The 25222-nt window shown below is 36.1% G+C and overlaps 1 protein-coding gene across 8 annotated transcripts in view; it reads right to left on the bottom strand.

Annotated features, from left to right (window-relative positions):
* Nucleotides 1-25222, bottom strand: part of trrap (transformation/transcription domain-associated protein) — a 178777-nt gene that overhangs the window by 92361 nt on the left and 61194 nt on the right. For all 8 annotated transcript variants that reach the window (XM_073917658.1, XM_073917660.1, XM_009306682.5 and 5 more), the window contains 11 exon segments: nt 23406-23525; nt 23111-23275; nt 22837-23018; nt 19747-19945; nt 13710-13838; nt 11788-12054; nt 10224-10430; nt 9079-9237; nt 8835-8969; nt 8598-8708; nt 8376-8522 (listed from right to left, as the gene is read on the bottom strand). In XM_073917658.1, coding sequence (XP_073773759.1) covers nt 8376-8522; nt 8598-8708; nt 8835-8969; nt 9079-9237; nt 10224-10430; nt 11788-12054; nt 13710-13838; nt 19747-19945; nt 22837-23018; nt 23111-23275; nt 23406-23525 — 1821 coding nt within the window.

The following is a 25222-nucleotide window of genomic DNA, read 5'->3' as shown; positions in this document are numbered from 1 at the left end:
ATTAATTTGGATAAGAGAGCTGAAATAGCACCTCACTCCCTCAACAGGGCTCTGGGCCACCAATGATGAGTGACCTGTTTGTCAAACTCATGCCACAGGAAGTGTCATTGACCCACTCTGAAAATAGAGATATAAGTTATGGTAGGGTGATAAATGTCATTTTCACTGGCTGCTTGAAACGAGAGCACAAGAGAGACTAAAAGTGCTGTACAGCTGTAAACAATGATTATTTTTAAAAATCAATTCTTTTAAATAAAAGAATCAAGATTTCTAAAAATATTTTATAATTTTATTAAAACATTCTCATGTTTAGGAGAACTCTATTCCATAGAAATGCAGATTGTAGATTTTAATCAAATCAAGAAAGTTTTAAAATTCATAAAACATGACTACACTTAACTAAAACAGTAGATAAACTGAATGAAATTCAGTCTCTTCCAGTAGGTGGGGTCTACAGTTGGAACAAGGTTATTACAGTTAAGGAATGAAAAACGAAAAGTCAAATTTTAAATAACTTTTGTTAAATTAAATAAAAATAAAAACGAGTTTGTTTTTTTTACTAGAACTAACTGAAACGATATCGTTTACATACAAAACTAACTAAAACTACCTAAAATTATAGATCAAGTGTCCTTTGTTTTTGTATTTGTAAATGTATTCAATACATAAGCCTACTTTAAGCCTTTTAGAAGTAAATTTGTTTACTTCGCGCAGCCATGTGTTTGACCCATACAGCACCTCAGAGTCTGTAATCCGAAGCCATTGGCCAGATCAAGCCGATTCTTCTCCAGTCATCCTCATTGTTGCTCCCACGACAAAAACAACAAGTACACATGACAGCAGCACAGTGACAGCATTAAATACGAACTGAGCAGAAACTTAACATTCTTAATTAAACACATTAGTGCCCTTTAATGAGCTTTATTTTCATATGTGTCATCCTGATCGCGAACGAATCATTCTTTTTAACCGGATCTTTTAAGTGAACCAGTTGAACCAGTTAACCAAATCAAACTGATTCACTTAAATTGATGTGTGTCTCCAATAACATTAAGCACTTATCCACAAACTACTTACTTTTTAACATCCCTAATACCAACCTTTGACTCAAAATAAACCAATATATACTGACTACTGAGTTATCCAGTTATTAAAATAGTACAAAGAGATCATATTTGAGAAGTGGTGAACCGATAATACTGCGCATAGGTGATTCAGTGAGCCAAACACAAAGTACATAACAGCCTGCAAACTGTGCAGAGCTGCAACCTTCCAGGAACTGGAATTGACACCTGTGTTGTGAGGTACTTAGGCCTAGGAATGGGTATCGTTAAGGTTTTAACATTATTACAACTTTTATCGATACCACTTATCGGTAGAGAAAAAAAAAAAAAACAAGTTAAAAAAATTTTTACAAAATTTTAATATATATATATATATATATATATATATATATATATATATATATATATATATATATATATATTTTTTTTTTTTTTTTTTATATATATAAAATAAAGCAAAACTAACAATTGTAAAACAAACAAATAAACATTTTCATATTATTAGATTTTATTTGCAAATACAGTAATGTAAAAGGATTTTTAATGTTTACGATTTATTTAGATACTGCAGGAAAAAAATACTGTTTTCATTATAACCGAATGTCTGTTTAACTATTATTATTATACTAATTTATAGAGACCTTATGTGATTGACTGCTAGCATAACGATGTGAATGATGTACCTTTAGCTAGTCAATCGAAAGCTTTTCATTTATCTTTCTGCAGTTATTGCACTTTTGAAAGATGCTTAGTCAGATTGGTTGCGTTTCTGCTTATACAGGAAAACAACTTGTTGCGTTTGTGTCGCTGTCTAAAAACAACCCATTTGGTTCTCTCCACCACTCGCAAGCTTACGAGCTGTGTGTGCGTGAGCTTACGCGCAAAGCCGAGAACCGTGAAGGCTTTTATACTTGACCCGCTCGTACTATTTGGCGAAAACACAAGCATTTCTCATGTGAGATTGCCAACTGTGCAAACGAAAATTAGAAAAGGTTGGTCAGTTAAGGTAATGCTACTGTAAGTAATGTTTATTCAACATCAATTTTCCAGTAGCGATAGCAGAACTGCTAACGTCAGAGCTGATTGATACTTCGGTCTTTTATAATTTAGCACCGATACCGATAAAGTACAGAGTTTTAGTACCCATCCCTACTTAGGCCTGCTGTCTTGTAGGCTGTTGTATTTGAATTTGAATATGGGTCACTAAGATGGAAGTGTTCATGTGTCCTCTGGATACGTTTCAAAAAATGTATCTTTGTTTAAGTTTTTATTATCCAATATTTATTCTGATGAATTTGAATCTTGCACCTAACAATTATACTAAATTACAAAAACTTAAAAACTAATTAAAACTAACTGAATTTGAAAACAAACAGTCAAAACAAAATAAAAACTAAAACTAATAAAAATTCTAAAACTATTAACATTGAACTGGAATAATTGTTTCCTTCCTGCATTTCCATCAAATCTAGCGTGATTTTATATATTTTATAAACTACATGCCATCGCAATATTTACTGTATAAATTCAGGTACATTTTTGTATATAATTATACATTGTATAATCAAAGATTATTAATACTTTAAAAAATAACATTGAAGTCTGTAATACTTTAAGGTCTCTAAATCCCTCTAAATTGATTTATCTTAAGACTCAGTAAACACCTCGTAATAGCAACACAAAAAATGATGTTGTGTTTATATTTGGGGCTTGCATGTTTGCACCAAAGATGAGAGTAATTTAGTGACGTCAGGCCTGACACTACAGTGGCTCTCTAGCCTATGAAAACGCATACTGTTTTTTTTGCAAAACTCGCCAAATGATCCAGGTCCAAACAATAGCACTAGCTCTGAACTAGCACTTGGTTCATGCCTGTAGAAAAATGGTAACCATGAATACTATGACTCATGTCCCTCTGATAAAAGCTAGTAAGCAGGAACTTCCCAGGGGGCACGGATGAGTAAAAGGGCAAGTTTAAAAATGCTGTAGAAAGTACAATTCTCTCCGCCATATCAGAGCATTTCAATCACAGGTCTACATGAGCAAAGGGAGCCGCATAACTGTCTGGGCCCTGAAAAGAATCGATAAAGTGGTGTGCCCGAATGACAGGAAGTCCATTGCTTGATAACAGGTGGAGTGAGAGAGGAAGTGAGAGAGCGATGGGAGGTTACTGTAATAACGGTGCAGGTGGCTGACGCTGACTAACTGAGAGCCGTTCTCTCTCTGACATCTGAGTTATTCACACCAGTGAACTCTCAAGAAAGAAAAATCATTCATAAGAGTGAGGATATTGATTTGGCTCGCATCAAAACTGCTTGGAACTGGACAAGAAATAATGAAGGAGGATGCGAGATGAAAAGAATATGGATGACGACTTCACCGTCTGTTCGTACCCAGACAACAACTCAGCGTGAATATTTTGATTTTAACTAATGGCTGTTGATGCATAAGTTTAGAAGACAGGTGAAGGACTCGGATTTATACCTTCCAATCCATCTCAGCATGGATAAACTTTTATCCTTTTTCATCATCCTGTTTCTCATTTTTATTAAATACGATTTTTTGATTATTTAACTGAGTATTTAACTTTGAAATGATTTTAACTAATGAATAATTTAACACACCGCTTTATGTAAGAATGTTCAGTGCATTTGCATGGCTCTTTGTAAATATTTTCAGGAGCCACCAAACTAGGTCAGAGGTCACAGAGACCTCAAGTGAAACTAAAGGGCTGAGGACTGAAAAACAACTGTTTATATAGACTGATTTCACGCAGCCGTCTTTTTTAAAAGCGAAATCGAGGCTGCGGTGGGAAGAAACCCGGAAGTATCATTGGGAGTTACACAAAATGATTGTGATTGGCCGAGAAGGTCATCAGCTCACCTACCGCTGTATACTTAGCACAAACACAGACAGACGAGCGATCTGCTTGATGACTCGACTGATCTTGACGGCTGCTTCGCGCTCCAGTCCGTGTATCTGTGCTTGCACTGGGTGAAGAGCGGTAACCTGAGTGCAAACCAAACACAGATACACGGAGACCGAAGCGCGAAGCCGTGAAGATCAGTCGAGTCATCCACGCTCAGCAGCGCTTTCATGTTAGCGGTAAATAGCCGGGTTTAAAACTTCAGTACATGGGCAACACTATTACAGACAACACGAGGGTGTGCTGCAGAGGACTGCAGTGTTATCACTCACCTGGTTACATAGACTGAAGCAGGAAAGCGTCCTCACGGTGTTTAACTAGTGCCATGAACTGAAGCCCAGGAGGACACTTAAGCGCATCACTGAGATTGTGATCTTGTTTGATGCTAAATTGCTTTTAATTGTTTAAAATAAACTTACTGAATGATATTGGAGTAATGTTTACACCATTTCTGCATTTTGAAATCTCGACAACAGCTGGAGGTTTGTAGTACAGGGCATGTTACTGGAATGTTTACAGTGCTGGTAGTATACTTCCGGGTTTTTTCCCACCACAGCCTCGCTTTGGTTCTTTAAAATGGCGGCCGCGTGAAATAAGCATATTGTTATTTCTACGAGTTAATAATATCTAAAATGTCTAAAGTGATTTTGCTACTTTTAAAGTGATTCTACTTTTTATTTAAGATAGACTTTGTGTAGGAAGCATATAACTGCCTGAATGTAGATTATACTGGTTTTTAACCAGTTTTGAAAAAGACGGCTGAGAGTACACTCAGCCTTGGAAAAAAACAGATTTTTTTAAGTGTGTGTGTTGATTGTGGATACATTTCACAGGTCTAGAGTCAGCTCTAAACAGTCTAGTGGATGTCTGACATTAATGCTTAAGATATTGTTCAAAATTGTACGCACACACCCACGTGGAAATTTTCCTAGTCTATCTGTGTTTTAACCAATCAGATTAGAACACTTATATGTGTGACGCAGTTAATGACGTTATGTAAGAGTATAATTGTTGTTGATTTGTGATTGTAAGCAGAGCGGCTTAGGAACTCATTACGAGTGTTGAAGCTGGCTTCTGCTAATGAAACTGCAAACTATCTTTAGTAAACTTTAGTTTATTTATTTGAATCTCTGACTCCGGCTTTTCTTCATCTGGCAGACTGGTCATTCTTTGGGTTAAAACTATATCCAATCCCTACACAGGAATATTAGTATGGCACCAACACAGAAAAACTGTGAAGAGGAGAAATCTTCTATTTTACTACAAAAAAAATAAATAAATAAATAAATAAATAAAAACCTGTCCAATGAAAAACTTTAGTAGAACTTCTTGTTGAAGTACACTTATATAACTTCAGGTTAATTACGTTTAAATATAATGTCTGACTTTTACACAACTCCTTAAAGAGCCCCTATTATGCATTTATGATATGCATGAAAGGTCAAAAAACACACTTTCACTATCTAATAATATGCATTTATTTTTATCTAATTATCCCATCGACTAACATATGATCTGTTCAGTGATTCATTTGTTCCCAAACCACTCCTTAGCATGATGCTAATCTGCGCTGACTGGTCCGATGACCCAGTCTATTGGGATTGGTCAACTGCGTTCAGCATGAGACATAGAGAAATGCCAACCACAGATTATCAACAATTTTGAAGTAGTCAGAGAGCAGAGTGTATGTGCGAGCCCCATACAGGAGTGCATTAAAGCAATGCAGTTAAACACCAGCACATTGCTCTATTCTTAACAATGACACACATTCAGTATTAATCCACACAGTGGCAAAAGCTAAACTTTTTTGAAACTTAACCAAAATTGACCAAAATCACATGTGTGTAGGAACAGCTGACGGTGGCTATAAACAGCAGCGGATTGCGAGCTTACAAACACATATAAATCTGTAAAAAAGGCACGTTGCATTTTCAAATTGGTTTTAGATGTGATATAAGAATATAAACAGTTAACCAGATAAAGTACAAGTAACAAAACACAATTAAATACATAATTTGCAAGCTAGAGAAAACAAAAAAGCAACTATTTTAATCGTACTTAAGTTACTTAAACTTGTGAAATGGAGGAAGAAACTGATCCATGAACTGTGTACAGTAAAGTTCCTGTCAAGCTCTGACAAAGTCCCATACATCAAGTCTTTTCTGATCCTTCCTTTAACAAACAGCAGATGAATGCCCCATTGTAATTGTGTATATTGCTGAAGCACTCATCAGAAACATAAAGGGAACACTGCACAAGGCTGAGGCTACAATGCTGACACTTACTGACTCTTCACAGCCTCAACCTTAGGTAGGGAAAATAACATTTTCCTTCACACTTCAAAACAGCTTCTTCGTGACATGATTCAAAAGGGATCTAGAGTGCTTGTGGGCAGGGGTTTTCATTTTCCCGGGTTTGTGCGCGCAACAAATGGGTTGGGCTTGAGTTCCGTAAGGACGTCATGCTGCCATAGCTAAAGATTTGTTACCCCGACGATTCATTTAAACCATTCCGAGTCGACTCTTTTATAGATGAATCAATCATTTTAAACATACCGCACTTTCAGATTTAAGCCTCAGCTGGATATTTCACTTCACTGTTACACACTGCATGGAAGGTCATTTTCAAAAACCCATAATAAGGGCTTTTTAACTTTTCTAATTGTGACTGTAATGCAATAATGTGCATCTTTTGTAAGCTGCTTTGAAACCTTAATTAATTTGAAAAGCGCTATACAAATCAACATGAATATAAGTCAAATGGCTGCATAAAAATTTAGCTTAAACTGCCATCTCTTATGCTGTCAATAGACACTAAACAGTGACACTCAAGGTTTCATGCTGATCTTGAAAGATTTCCCTTATGTAAATCTTATTATTTCCCTTTTTGTAAGATTAACAGTAATAATACTTGGATTTCGAAAATGTATTGTTGCTCTTCTGGAATTTAAAAAATAGTAGACCTGTAGGTCCTGCACATATTTTATAGATGCACATTAACTGAAACTGGAAATAAAAAAAATATATATAATAATAATAATATCCCAGTATTTAACAACATTTTGTGTATCAGAGGCTGTTCCCTGTAGCTGCTCATGAGAAACAGATTACCTAGAGGGTGCTTAATTAATGATCTTTTAATTCACCCACAGAAACACTCATCTTCGTGGGCAACTAAGCAAAACGGATAAGAGTCCAGTTTTAAACTGTTGTGAATGGAGGAAAGGCTTGAGAATAAAATTAGAACGATGTATTGTAGCTTACAATGCAGCAGGAAACTCCAATCACTAAATGCTACTGAAAAAAAAGTCTGCTGTACAAATGTCTGGAGATAGTAAATATAGAATCCTTTCTTTTTCTCATTACACAGTATACAGTATAGTCATCATATGTGCTTGATTTCCTAAAATAACCACAGAACAAACATTGAGGGCCAAAATAATTAGAACACTAGTATTTTTCACCAGCTAGAAGGTTTTAATTCGAAAATTTTCAGATTTTGTTGTGGTATGTCATTAGGAAATATTCAATAAGAAAATATCAGATGTATTTAAATAAATAATAACAACATGTCCACAACATGGCGACAGTTCTACTGGATTTATGGGCCGTCCACAAAAAATACATTTTTCCATTCCAATGTGCTTCTGTTTACAGCACCAAGTTGGCATGACAATGGTTTTATCTGACAGCAACATAGAGGAGAATACGCCTATAAAAAACCCTCCCTAAGAGCTGAGAGTTCACATTTTTAAATGCAAAGACACATTCCGTGTTTTTTTCATGGCTTCCTATTTGAAAGATAGTGAGATCTAATGCTATGATCACACTTGAGAGTCATACGGTGCAATGAAAAGGGACGTTATATAACAAGTTCATCATATTTTAAAGATAGCGAACAATTGGTCCACTTTTTACATCTTTGTAAAGATGGTCATGTTTTGATCTTGGATTGGTCTCACACAGCCACATAATGCGATTTCACAGGCCAGAGTTCACCAGGCCTGAACTTTTCAATGCAGCGAACTGCAAAACTTGTTGCACAAACTTGTGTTTCCAGTATGCCGCATTCGCAATGTGTATGAATGGATGTCTATAGGGCAAAAAGTGCAGTGTAACCGTGGCTTTTAGTGTGAAGAACGTGTTGTCAAAAAATTTGCTGGATTATTAGAGTTAATGGTAAAATGTTGGAAACTGATATTTCCAACTGACATACTTTTCCAGAAAATAGAAATAAAATATCTAAAAAACATTTTTAGCTGGTGAAGTTCTTGTTTTCTAACAATTTAGGCCCGCACTATTATTATCAAAACACATATTTACATTTTTCTAAGATGCATTTTAAACTTTGTTTTAAATCTGAATGGGCATGATGCCTCTGCTCACCACAGTCATTAGGAGCTTGTCAAACCACTGTAGTTTCAGCTCGGAGCCGGGCCACATGTCTGGTCTGAGGGCAGTCTTCATGAGGTTCACACAGCGACGGGACAGCAGCTCACCGGGTGATCCTGCTACATTAGTGCTATCATTCACCTGCAAATACAAAGCAGGTGTAATAACGGATGGATCCTTCATTAAGACTTACTAAAGCAGGTGTGCGATAACTACCTGGCAGGCGATGCGGATGAGGAAGTTAACCACAGTATCTGTGTGCTGTTTCTCCACAGGTTTAGTAAGTAGAGCCTCTGTGCCGGGTATTGACTGACTGCGGCCGAAAACCTGCACACACAAACAGAATACAACTGATATACTCAAACATGGCACAGTCCATCAGGCCTTAGAGTGTGAGAGACTGATTACAGCAGTCACACTCGGGCTGTGGCGAGTGGTTTAAAGTTTCCTCACCGTGCCGACAGCACCAGCGGCAGTGCGAAATCTCTTTACATCTTGTGCCGAGTCGACAGACATTCCTCTCTTCATAGCAGCAGAGGCTCCGCTAGTCCCCTCGCCCACACTGCCTGGATCAGCCTCTGATTCAGGCTGCAAAAAAAGATATTTATATACAACAATCCTCTGGAATATAGTTCATAATACATTTTTTACTGATCAAAAACACTAAATTGTTTTATTGTATTTCCTGTTGACAGACCTGTTGGTCTTTGATTCTCTGGAGCTCCCATTTAATGACCACCTCAGCTAGATCCACAGCTAATTTTCTCTGCTCGATAGTGACACTAGGGGTGAAACCCAGTCTCTGCATAGCACTGATCATGTGCTGAACAAGGTGATGTCTCACTGGGTAATACACCTGAAAGCAGAGACAAGCTCAACTTTACAAACAACTAAACATAATGTCACAAAAAAAAAAAAAACATAATAATACAAAATACAACATTGTACAATTAGGAGTGTGAGTGAGATTGACACACTCATTTCTCTCCATATGCACCTGACACTATAAAAAACATTTCATGTTACTGGAAAACACTGTGCAATTCAGAGTGTGCTTCTCACAGGTGATTGCGGTTAAACTATTTTGTAGTACACATAATTTCTTCTTTCCTTTCTATATGCACCAGACATGATGGCTCAATAATTTAAATAAATCAAATAATCAAATAAATAAATGAATAAATAAATAATCAAGCAATAAATAAACAATCAAATAAATAAATAAATAAAATAAATAATCAAATAAACAAATAATCAAATAAATGAATAATCAAATAAATAATTAAACAAATACATACATTTAAAAAATAAATAATCAAATACATAATCAAATAAATAAATAATCAAAAAATAAGTAATCAAATCAATAAATAAATAAATCAAATGAATAAATATTTATTTAAAATGTAATAAATAATCTAATAAATAAATCAATAATCAAATAAATATATTTATTTATTTGATTACTTATTTATTTGATTATTTATTTGATTTATTTATTAATTTGATTAATTTATTGATTTGATTATTATTTATTTGATTATTATTTATTTGATTATTTATAATCAAATAAATGAACTAGCAAACTATCTTAGACTTGGGGTGTCTATATATTGCTGCTTCTTTTGGATAAAAGAGCTAAATGAATAAATATAAAAAATAAAGTAAAACTAAATTTCACTCTCAATTTTTGATCAAAAATCTGAACTTATTAAACATTGCAAGCTGCATCTTCCAGCCATACAGTCATATAACAAATCAAAAATTGATATTTATTGACTCTAGTATGAGCAATGTTATTATGAGAAGCATCTTTAGTGATAATTAAGTGAGTATCCATACCCTAAAATGCTGTACGATGAGGTGAAGTATATGCACAAGCTGAGGTACAGTGTGGCCCTCCTCCACAATGATCTTGCGGGTCCAGTGTGTGAGCATCTGATGACCATCCTCCATTCGAGCAGGAACTGCAGGCGTGAGAATTGCCATGGCTTGTCGAACAATGGCACGTGCTTCCATAGTGTGAGCTTTCAGCAGACTGTGGAAAACCTGCACAATACAGACAGACTGAAGTTGAGCAGAATAAACCACAGTAGACGATAGATTTGATTTCACAAAAGTCAATGTTTTTGAGAGGAAAAACCTTACATTTACTCTTTCATCCACTGAAATATTCAGGCAATGAAAAATATATTCTAACTGCCTGACCACTTCCTTAAAATAAGCTGAATCAACAACTTTTTTTGTTTTTGCACAGTGCAATATGTGACCCAATTTGACAAGTCACATCGTTCTATTATCAGTAAATTTAAGTAAAAAAAAATAATAATTACAATGCCAGCGCAATAGCCTAGTGGTTGGCGCCGACATATAGTGCAGTAGCACGTCAGGAAGTCCTGAGTTCAAATGCCGGCTCGAGGACATTTCCCTGCCCTACCCCCCTGTCTTTCTCTCCAACTAAGCTTGCTTTTTAAAAACTGTCCAATCTAATAAAGGCAAAAAAGGCCAAAAAGAAATCTTAAAAAACAAACAAACAAACAAAAAAACAATTTCAAGTTTATTCATGTACAAACTTAAAAATAATTTAAGCTTCAGCTTGGTTTTATAACATATATATATTTATACAATTAAATATATATTTATACAATTAAATGTATATTTATACAATTAAATATATATTTATACATTATTATATATATATACACACACAAATGTACAAATTAAGTAAAAAATTAATAGTTTATCCCCTGTAGGATAACAGAAAATGTGTAAAAAATGTTTTCCTTACAATTTTCATCCAAAAAGAGAGCAGACAACTATAATTTAATTGGGTACTTCTTCAAAATCATTCAAGATATGAATTAGATATCATTTTAAAGCGTAGAGTCTCTTCGTTCCATTGATACCAAAATCGCAATTTTTAAATTTGGGTCACTGTTCACTGTTACTCATTTTGCTGGATCAGGTCTTGTATTGTGATCTACTTATAACTACATTCATTTAAAATGTACTTTTTGTAAATTACTTAGCTGGTGGTTATACAAAATATAATAAAATCTAGATTTGTTTTTAACAGGGTTGATTGTTTTTTTGTTATATAATACATTTGTAGGGGTTTTCACCTTTATTGGGACAGAAAAAGTGAAGGTTTTATAGACAGGAATGTGCGGGGAGCTAAGATAAAGGAAGGATCGGCAAAAGACCTCGAGCTGGGAGTCAAACTTGGGTCGCCGTAAGCACATCGGTGCTTTGTGTTTAAATTTAACCACCATTGATTTATTTGAGTTTCATGTAAAACAATGAGATCTTAGTATTTGTCTTGCTATTTTGGACCAAGATCGTCCATCAAAGTAGATATTTACTAACCATTAAAATCACTAAAATTGCATGTCTTTTGCAGATTTACCTGTAAAACTATTTTCTTGTGAATGGCAAATTTGGCGATAATGTGGGCCAGCAAGAGGTGTCCGCTGTACTTGCAGGCTGGATCCACGCAGGTTTTGGGCAGCAGGCAAGGCCATGCGAAGGTCATAAGACGCCTCAGCTTGCTGTTTCTACTCTTGTTATTGTCATGGATGTGATGAGGTGCATGCTCCACCAGCAGGGTGGAGAACTGAAGCAGGTAGATCCGCAATGAGTCTGCCAGGTCTGCCTGCTTCTCGGGGTCAAGGACCTACAACAACAAGAACAATGTGTAACAAAATATTATGCATTTATCCATCATGACATACAGCAGATTTAAAAGTTTACCTAAAATAGAAGTGTGCCAATCAGCTGGCCAGAAATCTAAATTGGACCGATTTTGATACATACATGCAATTAGCAACTGATTGGGTTATTTTAATATGACAAAAACCTGTTCCTGTCTTGCATACAAACTTCATACAATGATTCTATAGCAAACGTGTAAATAGAATGATCCAGAGACGAAGCACAGTTGTACTGAAGAAACATCTTGTACTGCAGCACAGAACTTTTGCAAATATGGACCTATACTTATTTTATACTTCCATGATTCAGTGAAGATTTCAGCATGAATTAAAAAGATGATATGGATAAGACTTGTGTTTTTACACATTAAGAAACTTAAAACTCACCAGAGGAAGGTCACCAATAATAAACACTGAAGTGATGTGGGAGATTTTATTAATAGTATCTATTAGAGGATCCCATTGTTTCAGTATTTTCCTTCGCTATTATTCAGAACTTTATAAATAACTTTAAGTTATTTTCTGGTATTTTTAGGTTATGTATTGTGTTTTTTTTCCTTAAAACAATAATATAGAAGAAAAGTTTTTAGGTTTGAAGTTGGTGAGTTTTTCTTTGTGTTTTTGTATTTCTCGTTTTGTTGTGGATCTCTTCGCTGTCTTTCCAACAAGTTTCATTGTGAGCGCACAGGTGCGGTGAATCTGGTGTCGACACGAGGGAGCTTGTGGGCGTGTTGGTTAAGTCTATTTAAACCAGACTGGAAGATCGTTCAGAAAGTCTCCCCTCTCCCTGCTTGTTGTGTTTATTTGTGGGAACTCATGTTGTATATTTTCAGCAATATTGTAAAATTTAACGCTGAATGTTGACTGTTGAGATCAATGTACGGAAACGCATGTAATGAGAAGGATGCCTTTTTGTTTTATTAAGTTTTCTCATGTATTGTGGTTAGTGAGGAGGTAAGTAAATGTTGTTTAATTTGTTTTAATTTAAGTGCAGGTAAGAGGGCTAGTTGTTGAGATTTTATTTGTTTTTTTTTGTTGTTGATTTTTTAAGTCTCCCTTAAATTGAAATGTCAAATAAATTTGTCTTTACGTTATGTCTTTGCTCAATCGTCTTTGTTATTGTTTTCTTTTGAACGGGAGATGAGACTTCAGGCAAATAGAATTTTCTAAAATAATAGGTAAATAAATAAAAATAATAATAATATAAAAAATTCATTTTTATTAGAATCAGCCAAATTGCTTGATATATAAATCATTTTTTAATCATTTTTAATATTAGTGAATCCTAAATTTTGACTTCAACAGGATCCTCTCCTGATAGAGATTTTGAAAGCACACCCCATGGAACTAACAGACTGATTGGTTTGCTCTTTGCTACGATTACCGGCAGGGGAGAAACAATCAATTTAAGCGTGAAATAAACGAAGGCTATTAATCCTTCACCTCTGTCTCATTGGGTTTGCTTGAAAAACAAACACTATGACCTTTAGTGTGGCCTTGACATTTCAGTCAGTGAAAAAACAGCCAGGGGTCATCCTCCGTGAACTTGTGGCTCGATAGAGAGAGAGAGTGACAGCGCTGCCACTGAAGCTGGACAGGGGCTGCTGGAGAAGCTTACCTTAGTGATGAAGACACTGGTGATGCTTTCTGGGTTGTCACCCTCTGGATTGGGTGGTCCCAGAAGCTGCTCGCCTTCCCCTTTCTCAAAGCTGTACAGGAACGCTGGGTTCAGGATGTGCTGTAAAACCTGTACAGTGAACACAAATAACATTTATGCTACATTTATTTACTTGAATAAATAGTGACTTTTCCAGCTCATGACATCCCCGAATGAGTAATATTGCTAATGGTTACTGCTTACATTAATAAAATTTGGTTTATTTATATTTGTTTAAATAAGTATGCCTGAGGGCGACGCAGTGGCACAGCAGGTAGTGCTGTCGCCTCACAGCAAGAAGGTTGCTGGGTCACTGGTTTGAACCTGGACTCATTTGGCGTTTCTGCGCGGAGTTTGCATGTTCTCCCTGCGTTCGCGTGGATTTCCTACGGGATCTACGGTTTCCCCCACAGTCCAAAGACATGTGGTACAGGTGAATTGGGTAGGCTAAATTGTCCATTAGTGTATGAGTGTGTATGTATGTTTCCCAAAGATGGGTTGTGGCTGGAAAGGCATCCGCTGCGTAAAATGTACTGGATAAGTTAGTGGTTCATTCCACTGTGGCGACCCCGGATTAATAATGGGACTAAGCCGACAAGAAAATGAATGAATGAATGAATGAAGTATGCCTGAAATAAGTATTTATGTAAGTTTATATAAATTAGTTAAATAAAAAAACATGCTGCCTTTTACTCATTTCCTTTTTTTTTTTTTTACTTTAAACTCACATCATATTAGTATTAGACACAATATTTGTTTTCACATTTTGATACTTTAAGTTATTTTAATATTATATGTAATATTTATTAATAATAATATTACAATAATAATAACATTTCAATTAATGAACAACCAAAAAATAAACAAACTACAAGTAAAATCATAAATTCAATTAAAAATAAATTGTTTATTATAATTCATTCATTCATTTTCTTTTTGGCTCAGTCCCTTTATTCATCAGGGGTCGCCTCAGCAGAATAAACCGCCAAATTATCCAGCATACATTTTATGCTGCAGATGCCTTTTCAGCCGCAACCCAGCACTGGGTAAAGCTTATTGCTATTATTATTATAACTATAATTATTATTTAAAAAAGATACTTAAAACATAAAATTTCTAAAATCATAAACTCATTTAAATAGTTTAATAACTATAACAGTAACAAAAACAACAATAGTAGTAAAAACAATAAGTATGTATTTTTTAATTCCCAGGTTCTGCAGGTTGCAATGTCCCGAATTTTCATTGCCAATCTTAAGCCAATTGTAATCGTTTGTTTTGTATCAATTTGGAATTTCCCCAACCAACGCAGAGCCTGGGGGATCAGAGTGAGTGTTCTGCCCCCCTGATCCAACAATGTATATAATAATTAAAACATAATATTCCTTAATCATAAATTCAATTAAATGTTTTAATATTAATAATAATATTAATAATAGAAAGAAATTGGCATAGCAGTTATCATGATGGGTGATCAGCATAATGTAAAATATGTGTAAATTTAATGTGTGTAAGCATATGCAAATAATTCTATTTACTGTTTATAATTCTGTTCTTATTTTTATAATTAATGATAAGAATTCTGTTACTTCAGTTTCTTTCATGGTTAAAACATCATCCAATTAAATTAGTCTTTTGAGAGCTAAAGTGGCAGTATGCTTATGTTTTGACTTTTTCTATTGTTTAGCTTGATTAAGCACCTGGATTTAAATTTTCCCTTGATGTGCGTACACTGATGTTTTTCCTTTCCACATGAAAATAAAATTAAAGTGCATGACTTTTAAGTATGTTACATCTCGAAATGTACTTAGCTTGCTTAATGATTAACACCAGGGCTGCTTTGACAGATCTGGCATAAATACCATTACAAAGTGTGATAACGACAGAAGAGACAGAGACCAGCACAATATGACAGCTCAGGCTCAGTTCATTTGGAAGCTCTCGGTTTCAATTTTACTGATGATCATTATATTGCAGCCATCAGCTAGTTGCCTCAATTCCTCCAACAGGACTTTCTAGACTTCAGCTAGTCCGTGTTGTAATTAGTAAACACTAATGACTTGTTTTGCTCTATATTATATGGTTTAAAGCCAAGATCTAAGATTATTATGTTAGATTATTAACCATGTATCATATTTCAAGAGGACATTTAAGCTATGGAATTAATGATGGCTTACCTAGATGACAATATTCTGTCTAGTCAGTCACAATGGGTGTATTGTTTGCTAGCTGGAGTGTGCATCAACGTGTGGATTTATTCAAACATGGGGACCGCGGGGCTGCAGGTGTTCCTTCATTATCTCTCGTCCTAATGAGCCCCTCTACCGTTCACATGAGTGATGGATCACAACAAACCCTTTTCTGCACAATCCATCACATTCCAAACCGCCGAGGCTCCAGCTGCCTGAAAACATCACCTTAAACGTGTATACCGTTAAGAGCGTGCAGCTGCTGAGCTCTCCTGGGAAATGTTTGGGATGCAACGTCTGTTTGGCTGTGAGGGCTGATTTAGCAGAGCAGAAACAGCCGCAGCCATCAAAGCCATGAAGACTAGCCTCCGTTACTATGCTAACATTTCTCAATGTCAGTGTGGAGACTGGCATTTGGAGGAGAACCTCCAGTTCATTTTAATCAAGTGGCATTTGATCTTTTTTTCTCAAACTTGATGGAATTCTTTCACATGAATAAAAATGAAGAGGGAATAAGAAAGAGCAGAGCTGAATATTACAATAACCCGTTCACCAGTGGGTCCATGTACTCCAGATAGGGCTCGCCCACTTTTAATACCCCTCCACAGGACTGGATAATGAGAACACTCACAGAAACAAAACAGAAGGGTGCACCGTTAAAAATGCTGTTTAACCTATATGATATGTTGTTATTTCAAGGGTGAGCTCATCTCAACACCAAAATTATATCACTATAACTAACCCTCTTGTCATTACAAACCCAGTTGGATTTATATTTGGAATTTAAATTAAATATTTTTAAATAAAATGTGAGGTAATACTGTCCCTCCCTTGAAAATCTGTCATCTCAGAACAAAAATGGTGCAAAAGAACAAAAATTAAACAAAGCAGTTACACTAGGCTTTTACAGAGATAAGATCCCATAAGCAGGGTTTCTGCAGGTTTCTTCGGGTCCAATTTAAGACTTTAAGATCATTATGAATGAAATTTTATACAGGGCTAAGCATTAAGTATTTGCTTTAATGGGCCGGTTACATCTGTAAATAGTTTTTGTATTAATGGAAGGTCATGTAAAGGAACATGTCGCTTTAGTTTTCTTTCCCTGATAGGGGAATTTAATCTGGAAAATTTGCAGTAAAAATGTCTAACAGCTGTTGTGAATTGTCTGAAAGGGACCTCTCTGATGGGCTCACCGCCACCTGGTGGCTGTAGGATGACAGAGAACAAGTGGACAATAATAATTCAAGCTGATATATTTTTAAAAACCTGAAGAAAAGAAAAAAATCCCAGATTTATGCCAAACTACCTTCTGTAAGCAGGTGGCGCTATGACTGTAACTCAATATTGGCATGTAGATGTCTTCAGGAGAGGAATCTCAATGAACATGTAAATTTTCAGGCAGATCGGACATTGTGTGGGTGAGTTATAAGTACTTCCTCCTCCGTGGCAATAAATATGCATAGGTGGTGCTGTCAAGGCTATCAAATCTCCATCAAATGTGCATAGGTGACTTATGTTTCACGTATGTTTTGTATTTCGCTTTCTCATCTTTATTATTAATCATAATTGATTATATTATAAGCTCTTGTTTTGCTATTGGCTAAATATGTGTACTTTACAAGAACTTTGTGTTAGATTTTGGAGGAGTTGTCACATTTGTAATTATGTTTTGAAATGGGTGAGATGTTTAGTTGAGCGTTGCATACGCCAAAGAATACGTTTATGTTTCTGCATTTATATTTGTTTAGTTAGTTTAGTGGGTAGGGGTATAGTTAGATTGTTTTGTTAAATTTATTTCTTTATTTTTGCAACACTCCTGTTTTTTTCGTTTAATTCTGTTATTTAAAATTACATTCTAAACTGACATTCTAGACTGATTCCAGTGATGCTCCAGGGACAGACGAGTCTTCGCTGAGGCCAGCTTCCAGCCTCCACCGCTGAGATTGCAGCTTTGCACAAGACTTTTGGCCAGCGGAGAAATTAAAATGGTCGTGCCGAACTGAGTCTGGTTTTCTCAATTTTTTTTTTCTTCACTCTTCTATTGGTGACGTTTTTTTCCCTCTCCGGTGTGGCCACTGGCTTGCGTGGTTCAGGATCTGTAGAGCTACGCATCGATTAATTTGCTCTTCAGTGTTTGGACTCTCAGTAATGATTTCAAACCACACTGAACTGAGCTAAACTGAACTTAACTTAAACACTAAAAACTGAACCACCCTGATCCATTTACTATGACCATTTATGTGAAGCTGCTTTGACACAATCTACATTGTAAAAGCGCTATACAAATAAAGCTGAATTGAATTGAAAAAAATTCCTATATTCATTGTTTGATATGCTCTGTTTAATAAATTGTTATTTTTTGTTTCACTAAGCCATTGGTTGTGTGTTTTCATTATTACCCTCACTGAACGTTACGTCTTATCCAACTTAACAACTTAAACACGTAACAGTGGCACTGTGGCCATTTTGTCACAACCACTTCCAAAACCTACTTTATAACAAACGTAAATTTTCGCCACTTCTGGTATGCGTGCAGAGTTTTGTGAGATTTCACAAAATTTGTCAATTTGTAAATTGACGCTCAAAAATGCAATTAATTCTAGAGAAGAAGAAGAAGAAGAAGAAGAAGAAATAGAGCAATTCCAATAGGGCCTCTGTCACAAATAAAAAAGTTTTGAAACAGGATATTGGTGAATGCATGTCAGCCTGATAGGGTAGCTTTACCTGGATATAAGAAAATTAAGACCGGTTTAAAATGAATTTAGACCTACAACCCAAAATTTCAGTGAATTTAAGTTTTTTTTTTTTAAGGTCTAACATTTTGTTTTTGAAATTTCAGGACTTTTTAGACCTTGCGGACACCCTAATAACAAACAGATACACATGCACATTTAACACTGATAAGCCATCAGTGTTTTAACATTTTAACTTGCTCAAGAAAGTTCAAGCAAGCAGGTCAAGGTTTATACATGAAACAAAGTGTTGTAACAATCATATTAAAAAACAAAATGTCAAATTTTCTGACTTTTTCCACTTTCACTGACCAAAACGCTGAACTTCCATGACCTAAATCGAATAGCAGAACCGGCAACTGTTGTCAAGTAGTCCCTCTAGAATTTTGCAGCTCTACAATCACAGATTTTATAGCAAAATCAAGCGAAAGGCACAAATTCATATATATTTTTTAAATTGCCGCAGCTTTCACATAGATTTTCATTAGCCAGGACACCCCAAACTCCTTCCATGCCATCTGCATTGTTTTATATTAAATAGCATAATATCTGTTGCCATGCATCATATATATTTGTCCACATAACAGCGAAATCGTCAGCCAGACAAGTAAATATCTAAATTACTGGCACATCCAAGCCAGCAGAAAACATTCCTCAAAATAGAGCCCTGCTCCATCAACTACATATCCCATCTTCTCCAGGGCTGCTTATAGGCAAACCTAGAGCTTATGAGCAACGGCTGCTAGTGTAATCTGTAGATAAATATTCATTAGCATTCTTCAAAGACTTCAGTTGAAGATGTGGCTTTGAAAGCCGACTGTGTCATGCACGGCCAGCCGTCGTCACCCTCTCCTTCTAACACATACATATTCAGCAGGGGCTGCTTGTTAGCCGGATTAGATGGTCAGCGTAACGCTGTGGCACTCTCAACACAAATTTACCACAAAGGTGGAATTCATAATGCTGACCATGGATGTCCGTGTCATGGCATCAGTCACACTCATGGTAGCTCTTAATCCAAAATGAGCTGTCCTCACAAAGGCAAAACTCACAGGAGAATAAATGGTATAACCTCACCTTTGCCTTGAGCTCATCGTTGAAGTGCGGGTCATTGAACTCCACAAAGCGGAAGAAAAGCGCTCGTTTGTGCGTGATGCCATAGTTTTTGGGGATCTCCTCTTCCATGTACTCCTTCAGGAAGGTCATGTTGCACAGGAAGCGGCCAGTAAAGGCTCTCAAGAGCTGAAAGAGCAGCTCGATCTCAGAGTAGTTGCGCCTGAAGAAAAATGCACAATTTCAAGATTACAAAAGGAAAACATTTTCCATTTACAATTCCCATGCTTATCTGCTTATGTCTGACATCATGAAGCACAATTTCCATGTTCAAGTGTTCAGACATGTCCAGACTATATTATGAGGTTTAACATAAGCCACTTTTACAATGTGAGGTTCATTACGGTTCAACTTGCAATTTCCACTGCGGTTTATTATCTCTTGAACTTTGAGGGATTATCGCTAAATTTACACTGCCTCTACTGCAATGACTTCCTAAAAAACATTTTCATATTGATCTGCCTCATCCATTTCTCACTGGACCCTCTGATTGACTACCAACAAGTACAACGTCTGCCATTTCAGGTGACTCGTTTTCTCTGTGGTTTAAAAAAGGTTTAGTCATGCAAGACATGCAGTGGCTGTTGCTGACTATTTAAATATAGCAGGTTTGGTGTCCTGGTTCTCAAATCCAATGACACTGAAATTGGTGATTCTCTCAGTGCAATTGGTTAATGGCAGTGTGTTTACATCACATTATGGTAATGGTACGGCTTGCTTGGAACTAGGGTTGGGTCGATGGACAATGCCATCGTTCATCGCCGATGGCCGTAAGACATCTGGATGCTGAGCTAGATCGCCTCTCACTATAGTTGTTAAACGTGATGTTTAATTAACCTAATCTCTAAGGGTGCTTTCACACCTGTGAATCAATTCAGTTGTTCCGAAAAAGAGATTACAAATGTTACATTGTTCCTCTTTGCTCTTGCGCTTTCACACTGCAAAGTTTCTAATCGGACAAAAAGAGCTAAAACAAGTCATGTGTGAGTAAACTCTCCTCACATTGGCCAGAATGTCAGGGTTTATTTTGCAAGGTCCCGCTCAGCTGTCAGGAGAGGTGGTGGTTTGGTGGTGTTTGACAAGGTGCGCGCGATGTGTCTGAAGAGTGAGGAGAGATGCGGTGGGGAGGGGTGAGAAGGGTGCGCAGTGTAGCCTATTTGAGGACCGGGAGGGAGACGCAAGATTACAGGGAGATTATCATTCATTTGCGGGCATCTGGAGACTCGCGAAACTTTCCGTCCTACTCATAATTCTCTCTTCATACAGCCATATGCCTACTACATATCCATAAACACAGTGATATAACCGCGCTCCGGAGTTTGTTTCAATCAAGCCGAGACCACCTCATTCAAGCGATCTCGGAGCGATTGTTTTAGCGTGGATCCGAGAGCGATTGGTGATTTCACATATGCCAAACGAACCGCGGTAACTGGGCAAACGAGACAGGTTCCAAAACAAAAGTGTAGGTGTGAAAGCACCCTAAATAACTACTCTTATGTCTTTTGACTCTATCAGTAAACGTGCCACCGCGTCAGTACACTGCTTCAATCTTTCGCTTTCATGCTTGTACTTAGTAATTTTAGTGAAAACCTCAGTTACTATTGGTTGTGCACCTTTTTTACCAATTAAGTTTGTCGACGCTGTTATAACGACACAGATCACTCTGTTCATTCATGCCAGGGTTCCACAGAAAAAGTGATTGACAGGTGGTAATTTGTGTGGAACTTATAATTATTTATTTATGATTAGGTTATGGGAAAAACAAAAACCATGTGGGTCAGGCAGTTGAAACGGTAGGCTACAAATATATTGATTTGTTAGGAATTAATTAATTATTCATAAATAATTCACTGCCGCCTACGACGATGCCATCATCCATCGATGTTTCACATTAGACATTGTATGATGCCAAAATGGTCGAAATCGCCCAACCCTACCTAGAACCTCACCTGGGATGATGCTATGAAAAGGACTGGGTTCAGGATACAGAAAGCAGTAGAAAAGCCCATAACAATGAGCTATGTTAAACCGAACCAACCCATACCATTGCAGTGGAAAACCCCCTCAACAATACTAATAAAAACTAACAGTTTTCTTTAATACTTTCAAAAACCATGACCTAACTGTTTTATATACATGCCTAATACCCATCTTTTTTAGAAGTAGTTAAATTATTGTTTTCTGGAATGCAGCAAGTCTCAAGACCGTAAATGAACACCCTTGTTTGGTGTTGGAGATGTTTTCATCACCTCTGAGGTGATTTTGAGTTTTAATTTGACCAGAACCTTCTCTGTGTTATCGTAAATGCAAGTTTTGGTGACAATTCTTACGTTGACACTGATATTATGGGAAAATGTTTTGAAAATTAAAAAATACTGTGTACTCTGGGCCAATTTACAGCAAATATCTGCTGTTTTACCCATTAGAATGTCCATATACTAGCCAGATCCTTTTTTTGCACAGGCCTATCTAAAAGGTTACAGGGTTTCTGCAGGTTTCACAAAGTAAAATTTAAGACTTTTTAAAACCATTATGAATTACATTTTTGACTTTTTTTCATAAATGTCCCAGTTGAAAAAGGTTTTCACTTGACCTTTTAAAAAATTATTGTAATTTAATAATACATAATAATTTAATAATACTTTTAAAATATAGGTCAGGTCAGTATCCTCAGCAGTAAATAAATGGAGAACTTTTATACAAATGTTATTGCATATATTAATACACACACACACACACGCACACACGCACGCGCGCACACACACACACACACACACACACACACACACACACACACACACACACACACACACACACACACACACACACACACACACACACACACACACACACACACACACACACACACACACATATATATATATATATATGAACATAAGGAAATTACTAAACAGTGGCCATAAACATCTATTTATCAACTCTAATGAGTAGATGTTTGAAACTGGAAATAGTATCTGATGTATCAAAACATATTCAGAGGATAAACATCTAAGTGTGTTTAGAATTCTGCACCAAAACATGGAAAATACTGACTTGCAGTAGCTAAGCAGACAGAATGCCAGCAGTTTGGGCTCTTTCCAGTTGGTTGCAGCCATGTTGTCTTTGCGGTGGCGTTCCTGGAAGGCCTCGCTGACCCACACACGTCTGAGCTGACTCACTAGAGAGTGCTGACCCGCCAACCAGCCTTCATCATTTTTCACAATGATGCTTATGATCTGAGGGAGTGCATGAATGCTTATTAATATTCATGCTCTACAAACAAGCGCATTCAATCAATTCTAGCAGGATACGCTTCAGTGTTATTCACCTTGATAGCCTGGAACTGCAGGTCGAGGCGGGCAGTGCTGGTGGAGGGAGACCCGGGTCTCACAGTGGCTGCAGACCCAGCCGGAACCAGCAGAGGGACAAAACGATTTGGGTTAGAAGCCAAAACATCTCGCAGAGGCTTGGCGTCTTTGTGTTTCAAGAAGCTCTATAAATAAGGAAATGAGATAAAAATGTTTGTTAAGAAAATTTTATATCAATAAAATAATAGCAAGAACATTTTTACAAAGACAATATGGGGTTTGTGGACAAGAAAGAAAAAAAAACAAGAAACACACCATGAACATACGACTCCACTGTGGGTCATTGAGAGTGGCCTCCATCATGAACAGCTCCACTGTCTGAGATGGATGACGTGTCAGGAACTTGATCAGTGGCTCTCTAAAGGGACTGCCCGCCTGTGGAGTTATAACACAAAGAAAAACTGCATAAAACTGCTATAAACTTATTTCATTTCAGCCAAGGCAACGTTTATCATTTTGAATTATTTTATCTCGATGGACTAAAAACTTTTTTTTTTTAAATTAGAAAATATGCATATTAAGTAACAACAAAAACTGTAAAAACAAATTTGAAAATGTAATTTACAAAAGTGAATCAGCACTGATTGACTTAGAGAATCCATAAAAGAAATCATCCCAAACTAATGATTTAGTTCTTAACATTTCATAAGAAATGTTGTTGTTGTTTTTTTTTTTTTTTTGTGGGAACCATGATCTTTATCATGATTTTATGATGAACAGGAAGATAAAAATAAGAATAGTTATTAGAAATCATGAAAAATATCTAACACTGCAGCCAATAATCTTTCATTAAAGATCAGAAAAGTACATCCCTGCTTAATTAAACTATTAATTTAATAAAAATATCTGTTTTTTGTGATATTGTCATATTTCAACATATGTAATTAACTTAAAAAGTGCGAAGCTGCTTCCCAAATGGCACACTATGCACTATGTACGTCTGCACTTACACAATCAACAGCTTAGTATATGTATGTAGTGTCATCCCAAATAGCACACTAATGCACTGTAAAACCCAAAAAGTTCATTTAAAAAACTAATCCTAATTAGTACTGTGACCTTATTCCATTTGAGTAAATAAAGCAATTTAAGCAAAGTAAAACATTATAAATGAAGAGAACTCAAACTGAGTACTGTAAAACCCAATAAGTAGAGACAACTCAAATTCTTTGAGGAAACCAGTTGCAACAATCCATTTTGAGTTAAAAATAAAAAACCTCATCTATACGAGTACTGTGAACTTACTCCATTTAAGTTAAATGAGGTATTTAACTCATTAACTTCAACACTGAGTTTAAAACTCTTTTCAAATGAGTAGAATTAACTTTCAGTAAATTTTGAGTTAACCACACTCATTTCATTTGATAAAGTTGACTATTGGGTTTTAAAGTGTGTTTTTTATTAAGCGGATGATGTTTGATGGTCACCATATTAGTGACATAAATGACCAAACTAGCAAATAATACCAGCCATAAATATAACCGCATTCAGCACACGGAGATGGCATAATCACTCATGTTGGAGAATACTGCTTTCACAATCCAAAATAAATAAAGTGATCTAACGTGAGCTCCCAAAAGCTCAACCCTTCTGCTATTTGAGCAAAGCAGCGGCTGTTGAGTGTCTAAATTGTCCATCATTCCACACTTCTGTTTAAAGGTTGATTAATTGTAAAAGTGCAGATGTTAATTCTATTATATTATTTATTTTATTATATGAAATAATCACTCTTATGTTCGAAACCTCTGAGACCCTTGCTTATCTTACATACACAAATGAAGATATTAAGGTGAAATCTGAGAGCTCCCTTATCCTGCTTATATTGGATGGTTCGCAACAAAAAATACCAAAAAAGACCATATGCCTTCAGTGATTCAACTGAAATATTTTTGCAATGAGAATACTTTTGTGCACCTCTCCCCAGGGTCAGTATATTGCACACATTAGTGAGAATGCTGTGCATTTTTACCTTCAGTCACCTGCTAACACATTACTTTGGATGTATAGAGAATGTCATGCACAGACATCCTAAGGGGAATACATCAGTGCACAGTGTTCATGAAGGCGTGCAA

This window comes from Danio rerio, chromosome 12 (assembly GCF_049306965.1).
Source record: "Danio rerio strain Tuebingen ecotype United States chromosome 12, GRCz12tu, whole genome shotgun sequence".
Lineage (NCBI taxonomy): Eukaryota > Metazoa > Chordata > Actinopteri > Cypriniformes > Danionidae > Danio > Danio rerio.
Note: the sequence above shows the minus strand (reverse complement) of the source record. Positions and strands in the feature narration are given on the sequence as shown.